The 12,500-nt window shown below is 47.9% G+C and overlaps 1 protein-coding gene across 1 annotated transcript in view; it reads right to left on the bottom strand.

The window, feature by feature from the left end:
- LOC135256147 (C-myc promoter-binding protein-like) overlaps positions 1-12,500 on the bottom strand; it is an 80,210-nt gene that overhangs the window by 30,997 nt on the left and 36,713 nt on the right. The window contains exons 6-15 of the mRNA XM_064337991.1: positions 11,036-11,164; positions 9,199-9,539; positions 8,566-8,632; positions 7,850-7,908; positions 6,934-7,078; positions 5,880-6,055; positions 4,927-5,027; positions 3,997-4,212; positions 1,538-1,683; positions 1,026-1,064 (exon numbers count right to left, since the gene is read on the bottom strand). Of these exons, the coding sequence (XP_064194061.1) occupies positions 1,026-1,064; positions 1,538-1,683; positions 3,997-4,212; positions 4,927-5,027; positions 5,880-6,055; positions 6,934-7,078; positions 7,850-7,908; positions 8,566-8,632; positions 9,199-9,539; positions 11,036-11,164 (1,419 nt within the window). The remainder of the gene's footprint in view (positions 1-1,025; positions 1,065-1,537; positions 1,684-3,996; positions 4,213-4,926; positions 5,028-5,879; positions 6,056-6,933; positions 7,079-7,849; positions 7,909-8,565; positions 8,633-9,198; positions 9,540-11,035; positions 11,165-12,500) is intronic.

The raw sequence follows: 12,500 nt of genomic DNA, 5'->3' as shown, positions 1-12,500 counted from the left end.
AACTCTTAGAAAAAGAACTTTGAACGTAAAATGACAAATTTTGCAAGATTAATAACTTGCTAGATTGCTCATTTAACTTCACCCGATAACAAAGTCACACAAGTGAACACTTTGGAAACCTTGGTGAGAATATTCCACTGTTCACCCTGTATTTACATAGCACAGCATCCGCCAGCAACCTTAGCTAGTTAGTTTGAGCAATGATGTGTTCTTCCCTGAACCGCTAGGCAATATTTTACTTTTACATTATTCTTAAATTTGAATATGCCCAAGCAGCTGCTTATATAACAAGCTATGATGCCAGTATAGCCTCTATGGTACAGTCAGTACTGGTAAAGTGACAAGCATGCTCATTAACATATTTGTAGATGAGCCGCTTTTCCACCATTTTAATAGTTGATGGTGAAGAAAACATTTTATGTAAATCAAATTGCCGATGACATTATCAACACGGTCTTCAATGACCAACGGAAAACCCTCGATTCAAAATCTGAACAGAATAAGTGCTGATAAGTGCTTAACAACGTACTGTAGAATGTATTTTATTTGGTTCTTTATTTAGAATATAACCATCCCAAATTATTTTGGCTTTGCATGGTCTCTAAGAATATGAAGCTGGCAATCAGTGGTTCAACACTGGGAGATGCAGGGTTTGCTGGTTTTTCGTTACGTAACATTGAGTTAATTAAAGCAGTCGATCGTGCAGTTAACTCGCCACACCTGGTTTCTTGGGTCTGAACCGGTTTCAGATTTTAAAATGAAAACAAGGACCCCGCGGCTCTCGAAGGACTGTCGCTGGAGACCGTCGTTTAGAAAATCTGTGGGGTCACTGTGGGGGTGAAGGGCAGAGTGCAGCATTCTAGAGAGTTCTGAGCGAAAAGGTTGCACGGAGAGCACGGGCGTTCCGCCAGCTGCTCGGTGGTGTAATTGTCCCCAGTGACCCGGGAGACGTGGCTCGCCCACCTGCACACCCACACAAACACCCCCCCCGCCCCCCAAACCCCGCCCTGCATTAACCGACTTACCTTTCCTCCTTTGTCCGCACCGCTCTCAGTGCCAAACAGCTTCCCATGAGGGAAGCCAGATTGAGAGCAATAGAGACAGAGAGAGAGAGAGAGAGAGAGAGAGAGAGGGAGGGAGGGAGGGAAAAGAGCGAGACAGAAGCACACCTGATTAGAGAAACAGATGAGACAGGACAGCAGAACAGAGACCAAGCAGGAGGCAGAGGTCGCGCCACAGAGGAGACAATAAAAGGCTAATATATTTAAAGGCTCAAAAGGAGAAAACCAGATACAGCAGCGCCAGCACGCTCTTCCTCACTTTTGTTATGGTTGGCGTGTATGCAAGCTCACGGCATTCTTTATCAAACACTTCCTTCCACCCTAAAATCCCCTCAGGAGGAAACGGTACCAAACCACTGGCTCTGGACCAGCCCCACAGAGAGATGTGATTGGCTGGTGGGGGGTGGCGGGGGGGGGGGGAGAGGGGCTGTAAGGCTGAAGGCATTTGCATGCAGGCCCCACCCCACCAGGCTTACCTTCTCCACGCAGTCGTCGAAGAAGGCCAGGCTGGCGTCCTTGTCGCTGACGAAGGAGCACTCCTCGATGAAGCGGATGAACATCTGGGTCTTGGTCACGAGGGAGTAGAACTTCTGCTGCGAACGGTCCCGGCTCCGCAGAAACCCTGTTCAGATCCGACAGGCGTGCAAAACGGCATAAGGAGACTGACTGAGGAAGGACGCACGTCTTCCTCAGGAATGCTAATACACCTCCCACATATATCAGACCACATTTAACTGCCATAGATATGGATACAATCTGCCTAGCTGAGGAGTTTCAAGAGAAGAGGTATCTGGAGATCGAGAAAGAGACTTGGCCCTCATTGTATCGCTCTGGGCTAATATTAGCTTAGAGGTCGGGAGTGCAGCTCAGCGTTTAAAACATTAGCGCTGAAGCCAGGGCAGGTGCGATTCCCCCGCCGGGCTGCCGAACCCTTCGGCAAGGTGCTCTAATGGCCGCGTGAGTGGCTTCAGTAAATACCCAGCTGTACACACAGATAATGCGAGTTAACGTTTTTTTTCCTGTGACAATTTGAGCTTTGGGAGCTGCTGCCCTAGAAGAGGCCCGCAGCCAGATGCGTAAAGTGCAGTGCAAATGTTTGCGCAGAGAAAACGGTGAGTCAGTCGTCCTCGCGTACCGGCGTAGCCAGCAGCCCTCCCCGAACGCCGTAAATCCGTACCGTACTGACACCGGACTGAGAAAAGCTGACCCCGGATCAGTTGTGGGGCTGGAGCGCACAGCAGGGCTCGTGTGCACGGATTTGGTCAGATCCCAGAGTCGGCGAGCGGACTGTTTATGGCAAAACACTCCGTCAGACGGAGCGGAAAAAGTCAACATCTGCGTTCCGACGCGAGCGGGAGGAAAGCGTATTTACGGTAAACGCAGAATCCGGCACCCCAACCGGCTGCTCAACAGGGCTCAGATCCCTCTAATTGCTTTATATTAATCTACAATCACTACACACTCGCACGCACGCACACACACACATGCATGCACGCACACGCACACACACGCATGCACACATGCACACACACACACACACACACACACACACATGCACATGCCTGCACCACCACAGCACACATGCACCACGCACACATACACAGCACGCATGCACACACACATGCACACACACATGCACGCACGCATCACACACACACACAACAACACATGCACGCACGCATGCACACCATCACACACACACACATACAGCACGCACGCACGCACAACACGCACACACACGCATACACACGCACATACACAGCACACACACAGCAGCACGTACACACACGCACATACACATGCAAGCAGGCACGCACACACACACACACACACACGTACAGACACACACACACATACAACTGACCTACATCTGCCATTCTCTCACAATTCCACAGCTGTGTAACTGCTGTGTGATCATTACTGCTGCATTATTTCTTGAAGGGCTAGGATGACATCACCACAACGCTTTAAGATGTCACATCGATTTTCGGAGCAGCGATCCACATAGCCAGACCGGCTCTCTGGAGCGCTAACCGGTCCCACGCCCCCCCCACCCCGGTTATGTCTCTCCTAATCATATTTACTTTCCAAAAGAAATCAGGAACATTTCATGAAAAAAAAGCTCCTGTATTAAAAAACGGCCATCTGGTGGGATTCAAACACAGCTGTTCACGGGCAAGAGAGCCGGACATGGGGAGAATGCATTATTCATCATTATCACACAATGTTCTGCGCGATATCCATTAACTCTGCATTTTATTACCGTTAACTCTCCTCATTTCCCTGGCACTGGGATAAAGCAGCGTTATCAGCCCTTGTTTTTCTAGAACCGTTTTCACTCCTTGTTCTCCTGGCCGGAGGAGAGGCGCGTCTCTCGCTGATGAAGGGAGTTGTTGGCTTGTGAGCGCCTGCCACGTAGTCGAGAGGAAGCGGCAGCGTCAACCCAAGGAACCCTGGTTATCGGCACCCTCTGTGACTACTGCATCCCTCCAATGCATTTTTACATTACATTATATTACATTACATTACAGGCATCTTATCCAGAGCGACTTACACAACTTTTTACATAGCATTTACATTGCATCCATTTATACAGCTGGATATATACTGAAGCAATGCAGGTTAAGTACCTTGCTCAAGGGCACAACAGCAGTGTCCCACTTGAGAATTGAACCTGTCACCTTTAGGTTGCAAGACCAGCTCCTTACCCATTATACTACACCGCTGCCCCACACATTTTCGCTCATGTCCCATGCAAAATTTGATGTCTACAACCAGGAAAAATCCCAAAACCCGGGCCTCCCCCCTTCCCGGGGCCTGCCATAAACCCCTTCAGCTCTGATCTGGCTCGAAAGCTCTCCAGCCCAACCTGCTGTCCCACTTTTCTCGCCCACCCCCTCTCCAAATCGCCAAAAGGCGGCGGGCAGGCTCGCACCTTGCAGGTCGAACAGGGAGCTGGCGTCGGTGGCCTTCTCGGAGGGCGCCTGGGTGATGGGCCGCAGGAAGGAGCGGTAGCCCCTCAGCACGGCGGCCATGAAGCGCAGGAAGGCCTCCTGGATCTCCAGCTCCAGCGTCTGCAGGCTCTTCCCGCCGAAGTCCTGCTCGCTCAGCGACGGCTCCAGCAGGCCGTCCTCCCGGGGCCTCTGCTGGCCTGCGCGGCGGGAAAAACACGGGCGCGCCCCAAAAAATCAGAGAGAGAGACACCCTTATGCTCTGCGAGCGAGACCGGATTTTCAGAGGACGTCACATCGCCACGACGAAACCGGGCCGCGCGTTTTTATTTTAAAACCCCGCAGAAATTGCAGGCTAGAAAGCGGGAGGCATGTCATTACAGGAGACTAAAGCGATTTTCTATTTCTATTTTAAACTTCGCGATGACACCAGGAAGTGCGGCTTTTTCACAAAGAGAGCCGTCATCACAGAAATGTCTGCCTGGACATGCAGTGAAAGTAGAGAACCTTGGGGTATCTAAGACCTGACAACACAACAAAAACTTCTACACTGTAGGTAAAAAAAAAACACTTAATGTACTTTATATTATCGTCCTAATGTTGTAGCTTGTACTGTCCCCCAGTTTGACTTAGCATAGGTTAGGTCAGAATAATGCTCACCGTGTGAACTGGACTGTGTTCTTGGCTATGAATAATTGTACAAAATGAGTACTGTACCTTACTGAACCTGTGTGTCATAGTTGTTCCAATGACCTCGAAATGCACGTTTGTACGTCGCTTTGGATAAAAGCGTCTGCTCAATAAATGTAATGCAATGTAATGTAAAATTTTGAGCCTCGACGGGCTGGATGACCTGTTCTGGACATCGAACCTTCATTCGTTCTCATGTTTGAGGAAACCTCTCAGACACCAACCGTCGGTGAGCTGCTGGTGGAGGTCGCTCAGGACGCCCATCAGGGTTTTGCAGGCCTTCTTCGGCAGGATCCTCCAGGTCAGGGCCTTCTTATCTTCATTGCTGGGAACAAACGGCACAGGGTTGAGGACAACAGCGGGAGGCCACTGCCCAAAACAACTGATCCGAGTTCAGCTCGCTCGATTTAATCCTAAGCCTATAGCCATCAGGAAGGACTGATTCAAGGTCACTGGTTAGAGCTAACACACACAAACACTGTGTGGGAAAAAAACATCTGCCGGGCCTGTACCGAACAAGACGGAAAACACCCTAATGGCAGAGAGAAAGGATTGACAGGTGGGGGCGGGGTCAGAAAGACAAGGCCGTGGAGGTCTAAAAGGTCAGGAACTTGGGCTCACAGGTGGGGGAGGGGTCTAGGAATGGGTATCATTTAGATTTTGCTGATCCAAATGCTAAAACAGTACTTTTAAAACAATACTGGTTCCTAATGGGTGTCTGAAGTGATACCTTCTATACAATAAAGATCAAACAATGACATTAAAACATATTTTTTTGCCAAGGCAAAGAAATTGAACTATTTTACTGTTTTAATTGTTTAAATTATACTTTATATTCATAATTTATATCGTATCGCTTTTGGAGAAATTATTCAAGTTTAACGTGAGCTAGCTTGCTAACGGTACATGCTGTCACTGAATCGACAGAGCGAATGTAATGTTAGCTACTTACTGGGGTAAGTAGCTAACCTAGTGGGGTCTGAAAGTTAACAAAAGGGGATCTGATGGAGACACAGCACATGAAATATGAAGGGGCGGAGCCTAAAAGGTGAGATTGGGAGCATGGGAGTGGGGGAGCGGGGGCAGCGGTTGGTGAGTGGCGGGTGGCAGTTGGGGAAGACATGAGGGAACAGCTCCACTGGAATGAAACTCAACGGAGGTCACGGACACCACTCACTGGGAGATGGTGTTCGTGTCCAGGTCCACACAGCTAACGTCCGGCGGGGGGTCGTAGAGGTCAAAGTAGCGGGAGTCAACGCCCACAATGAACGGACAGGGGGCACTGAGCACGTCTGCGAGTGCCAACGGGCACAGCGGGATGTAGGGGCACTGCCAGTGGAAAGGGAAGATCATCTGGAAGGCAGGAAAAGAATATGACTCCCATATTTCACAGAGAAATCAGTACTACTTTCACAGAGAAATCCCTCCTACTCTCACAGAGAAATCCCTCCTAATCTCACAGAGAAATCAATTACTAATGTCACAGAGGAATCAATACTAATCTCACAGAGAAATCCCTCATAATGTCACAGAGAAATCAATACTAATTTCATAGAGAAATCCCTCCTAAGAGAAATAAATAACTAAATTAGAATTTTTTATCCTTAACATAGATAAATGTAATTTTTTGAGCAGCATTTTACCAAACTTGATTTATTAAAACATTTATTTTACACAGCAACCAAATGTCACATGGAGATTAATTCATTGGTTGATTTCATTGGTTGACAATTAAATTAAAACGGAAGAACACATGTCTCTGAAGAGATACAGTATCATGAAGTTATGTCCAGTGACGCCTCATTCCATGGTACCTTGTCTAAAAATATGCATTCACATCAAGGGTATGATCCATGAGGGGCATGTAAGAGTAATTTATTCAACAGTAATTCATTTATTATTCGTGGATAGCAACTCTCATTTATCTGAACCCAAAGGTTTTCCTACAACCATCTCATGCAGTGGAATTCTTGCTCGCCTTGTCAATTTAGAGAATGCATCCACTTAATCATTTCAAAGTACAGACTACACTTTCTCCAGTCCCGAGACTATCCAGTAGGCCTCAAAAAACTGCAGTTCCCAGCAGTACGTGCTCCGAATATTACATCAGCGTGTGACATCGTTCCTGCGGGAGCGTCTGATTGCTGGCCAGTCAACGGACTTTCTCCAGAGCGGTAAAGCTTAGCCTGGAGCCGCGGCGGGGGGGCGGGGGGGTGTGGGGGTGAGCTCACCGACACCAGGGCCTCAGTGACGCTGGTCAGGGCGGCCGGGCGCAGCGAGTGCACCAGGATCTTGTGCTCGGTGACGGCGAACACCAGCAGCGTGACGGCGTTCTCCGGGCCCAGGTTCTGCAGGAGAGCGGAGAACCGCCCGCCGCTGACGCACGTACACACAGGCACACGCACAAACAAGCAGGCACACACACAAACACACAGGCACACGCAAAGCACACAGGCACGCGCACAAACAAGCAGGCACACGCAGGCACACGCACAAACAAGCAGGCACACACACAAACACACAGGCACACGCAAAGCACACAGGCACGCGCACAAACAAGCAGGCACACGCACAAACACACAGGCACACGCAAAGCACACAGGCACGCGCACAAACAAGCAGGCACACGCACAAACACACAGGCACACGCAAAGCACACAGGCACGCGCACAAACAAGCAGGCACACGCACAAACACACACGGCACACGCATAGCACACAGGCACACGCACAAACAAGCAGGCACACACACAAACACACAGGCACACGCAAAGCACACAGGCACACGCACAAACACAAAGGCACACGCACAAACACACAGGCACACGCAGGCACACGCACAAACACACAGGTACACGCACAAACACACAGGCACACGCACAAACAAACAGGCACGCACACAAACACACACAAAGCACAGAACTCCGGGTTACTTATACACCACTTATTCCCAATTGCAGACTCACGCGTGTTCTCAAACCCCAACATCTCCTATGGATTTGTAATGCTCACAATATCCTAAACAGAGATTCATTCCTTCATGTTATAGTTATAAAGCAAATATTTCCCTGTGACTGTGCTGTGGATCTGATTTGTGTTGATGTGGAATTGCATGCGCATTCACCCCAGTGCACGGTGCGCGACCTACCTGAGGGGCAGGGGAGAGGACACCGGCTGGCACAGCATCAGGCTGTCATGTGGAGAAAGCTGGGAGAACCAGAGAGAGAGAGAGAGAGAGAGGGGATGAGGGTAAGAAGGCTATCAAAGAGATACAGAGGAGTAGGTGAGCAGAGGGAGTGAGAAGGACTGAGCCCGAGGGCAGGGGAAGAATCGACTGGGAGATCGGTCTGGATGGGGAAAGGGATGGAAGAAGGAGAGAAGAGGGAGAGGTAGCAGAGGGAGAGGAAGAGACGGGAGAGTGGAGCGATGGTTCTGGAAAAGCAGGGGTGGGAGGAAGAGAGAGAGAGGCAGGACGGAGCAAGGAGAGCTGTGTACAACACTGGGCAGGTTCTGTAACAGGCGGAGGAAGCACTGACGGAGAGAGAAAGGTGAAAGGTCTGGGCTGGTCTGAAACAAGTGGAGAAACTCCTAAAGGTAAGGAAAAGGATGAAGGTGGGGGCGGGGTCTGAAAGACAAGGCCGTGGAGGTCGAAAAGGTAAGGAACTTGGGAGAGGGGTCTAGGGATGGGTATCATTTAGATTTTGCTTATCTCGATGCTAAAACGGAACTTTTAAAACAACTCCGGTGCCTAAAGCGAGGCCTTCTTCAAAATAAACATCAAATGACAACACTAAAGAATGCCTTTTTCTATTGCAAAGGCAAAGAACAGGAAAATGTAATTGTTTTAACTGCGCAACGGCTCACCTGCACCAGGATGCGAGGCCTCTGGGAGGAGGGGAAGGGCACCCTGTGCATGAAGTGGGTCACGTGCCTGCAGAGAAGAACACAGGCCCCGTTTAACTAGCACAAATAATAAACCAAGCCAGTAAAATAACTGCCATTAAGCAAGCACCACTACAACACCTATATGGTCTTGCCATGAAAAGGAAAGCCCGTGGGTGACTGCTCCCATCTACTTCACTCGTCATTCCAAAAACTACCCTCTGGTAGGAGACTAAGGGTCCCGAGGGCAAGGAAAAACGTCTACAGAAAATCATTTGTCCCCTCTGCAATCACTATCCTCAATAATGGACCAACCAGAGACTTGGGCATGTGGATGTAGCTAACAGTAACCACTGAGATGTTATTTGAAGGACTTACGGTGTTGTCACTTGAAGGACATTATAGTGACCTTACGGTTGTCCAATGTTTGCGGTTATGTTTTTTCATCCGTGTATACCTTTGTCTGTGTCACTTGCAATGAGCTGAAGGAACATTTCCATTTTATTTTATATTTAATGGACAATAAAGTTTTCCATTCTATTCTATAGGTTCTGCAGCCTATGTCAGACCTCAGAAACGTCTGGGCCTGCAATTGACGCCCGGCAGGGCACTCACTTTTCGATGGGCAGCGCGTGGGGGCCGGAGATGGAGTATCGGTAGAGGAAGGTGAGAAACTTCCGGAAGGCGTCGAAGAACGGCCAGTGAGAGAGGAGGCAGATGCACTTGAGGGCGTGGACGGTTCTGGGGCCGCCGGTTCCGCGCTCCCCGTCGACCAGGCCCAGGAGGAGGCGCTGTTTCTCCGTGAGATGCTCCTGGGGGTGGGGCTCATAGAACTGGATGGCGGCTCCATACACCTCACACACACACACACACATACACACACACACATACACAAACATACACACACACACACGCACATACACACACACACACACCATCAAAATGCTGTACGACCATTGGATCAAGGGTAAGGGTCATATATCATCTCTTGTTTACGGGGCATGACATGTCTAGTCTGAGTGTCAAGTCCTGTGTGAACAGACATTCTATGATACAGTATATCCTGTTTGAGCAGAATGTCTTGCGTGAGTAGGATCTTCTGTGATTAGCTTGCCTTGTGTGAACAGAATAAGTTCTATCTGCTTATCTTGTGTTAAGTGCAGGGTCCTGCGTGAGTGCTGTATCTTCTGGGAGAAGAGCGAGTTGTGTTAGGGGCGGAGGTCGAAAGACCCAGAGCAGCCGAAGTAGTGCGCAAGGTCAAAAACAATCTTTAATAAAAGCTGAGTATGAACACTATCCATTATTAAACAAGCTGACAATGCTGCCTCCTTACTTAATGGGCAAATCCCATTTCACCCAGTCAAAGCCAAGCATAACCAATCACATAACCTGCACTTTGCATTAAATCATTTTAGTTATCGATAATGGTTTAAAGTAAAAAAAAATTGATCTCATATATTTAATGCAATAAATTTAATGCAACTCACATCAGTTTTAAAAACGTGTCAAAACAAGGTAACACGAACACAATGACTGAAAGAAGTAAACAGCATCTTAAGGAAATCATCAGTGATAATTTGAACTATTGAGTGCTGTCATTACAAAATACAATCATTTTGTCAGTTATTAGTTACGAGTTTAAAGATAAGTTCGGTTTCTTCCAGATTTCGGTCCCTGTTCCGCATTTTTTTTGTTATAAACAGCAGGTTCTCATAAAATATTCAGTAAAATATAACCCACATTTCTGTTCATGTGAATTCAGAGAGAAACCAAGCCTTATTTTTGGTAGTTTCCAAACCTCTCCCTATAGAGACAGCTTGGGGGAGGGGCTATGGGGGCAGAGGAGACTGAAACAGTGTTTGAGGATTTATTTTTTGCTCTGGTCATATACTTTCACTTAAAAAGAAGCCCCAATCAGGTCAGAATCCTGAGGCTGATTATGATGATTATGATTTTTAGTTATTTGTTTTATTTTAAGGGACCCATAGAATATTCCAGAAATACAGCCATTTTCTCAGCCCACTGCCCTACTTTTTGCCACAAGGAAAACTACAACTTAAAAGTAGGGGGCAAAACTAAACAACTGCAGGCACGTCTGTAACTGTGCCTGTAGCTCTGTGAGTCTGTTACTGTGCCTGTATGTCTGTGAGTCTGTTACTTTGTCTACACCTCTGTGAGTCTGTTATTGTGTCTGTTTTTCTGTGAATCTGTTACTGTGTCTGTATCTTCGTGAGTCTGTTACTGTCTGTATCTGTTAGTGTGTCTGCATCTCTCTCAGTCTGTTGTTGTGGCTGCTTTGTGCTGCGTGTGTGGCCTGACAGATCGTTAATGTGCGTGTGTCGGCATTGTGTGGTTGTGCTGTGCTTGTGTGGCTGCACCTTTTCCGCAGAGCACCGTCAGCAAGGTGGGGAAGACAGAGGGGAGTTGTGTTGTGTGTGGTGGTGGCCCGCACCTTCCGAGGTGCCCCCATGGGAGGAGAAGACGAGGACAGACTGGGCGGGGAGCACTCGATGGTGAGTCCCTCCGGGTAGCACATCAGCGCACAGACACAGAGGGAAACCATGTCTGCCGATCTCACAGCCTGCCCACAGCGAGAGCCTTCTTAACTCACAGCCAAAGCTTTCCTGTCCCACAGCAGGCTGAAGCTTCAAACCGTCTGGTTAAAGTCAGTTGCTGTGGTTATGTTATGTAGTCATGACTACGGTTTGTCCTAGTTAAAGGGGACCCCACCTGTGAAGACTTGTCAGCCTTACTATGGTGTAAATGCCTTCAATTTAATAAATATGTTATGAAAACCACATTAAATATTTTAGTTATTTAAAAAAAAATTTTAATCCTTCAACACGTATGTCGCCATTGTTATTAACTTCGCCATGCACCAATGGGTAACGGCGTCAAATTGTTGCATGGGTCTTGGTCCATTGCTCTTGTCCATTGAGCGGCATTGAAAATGTCTTCTGTTCACCCTTTTCGATTTGAGCTGAGCGGGACATTGCTCAGGAGGAAAGCACCTAGGACAAGCCCTCTCAAATAATAAAATTAATCTAAACGATGAAGATCAGAGGAGACGAGAGTAGGGCATAAGACATGGCGTCTGTGCGGCAACTGCTCTCCTATGCCAACAGAGACGGAAAAGTTATCCGTTGTACAGAGCTCCACTTTCTAGCAGCAGCCGTTTAAAGTCACTCGCCCATATCGATCAAACTATAATTTTTGGTGTAACTGAAAAGTGTCATCGTCCCCATTAATTTAATTGGCGTAACGTTATTATCGATCCACGTCATGGTCTTAAACCGGTGATAAAACCTCCTTTAAATGCATAATCCCAAATGATAATATGTGCTGATGCACTAAAATGTTTACTGAATCCATCATACTCACAGATGTCCCATGTATCATATTATGCACTATTAATAATATTGTTATACTGTTAATAACCACAGCTGCCAAACAATACAACTGAGTTAACCTCCATTGCAACCTCTATTACATCATCTACCCACAGTGCATCGCGAGTCTAAAATACTGCCGACTTCCATAGGTCAAAATCGCTATTAAAGGCAGGGTTTTCTTTAATAACTGAAATCTTTTGTGCGGTTTACAATTTACAACATCTTTCCATATTTGAGGGCATTTACAGCATATTAAGCACTAGCTACAGGCAGAGTTCTAACATCTGTAGCAGGCAGTATGTGCTGGCTAGCTGAAGGTCTGGTTACGTTGCAGCTATGTGACGGTATTAACATCTGGTGTATGTGACTGTATCCGGTTGGTCAGCTAGAACAGGCTGAGCTGTAGGCCTTGCCATGGCGAAGTCTGAGGTTTCAGGCATTATGGACGGGGACCTCTGGCACTGGTAAGGAACGGCTATATCCCAGACGGGGCCAGGTCACGCCTGAGTCGGCCTGGCTATCGTC

Source organism: Anguilla rostrata, chromosome 5 (genome assembly GCF_018555375.3).
Source record: "Anguilla rostrata isolate EN2019 chromosome 5, ASM1855537v3, whole genome shotgun sequence".
Lineage (NCBI taxonomy): Eukaryota > Metazoa > Chordata > Actinopteri > Anguilliformes > Anguillidae > Anguilla > Anguilla rostrata.
This window is presented reverse-complemented; position numbering and strand designations above follow the sequence as displayed.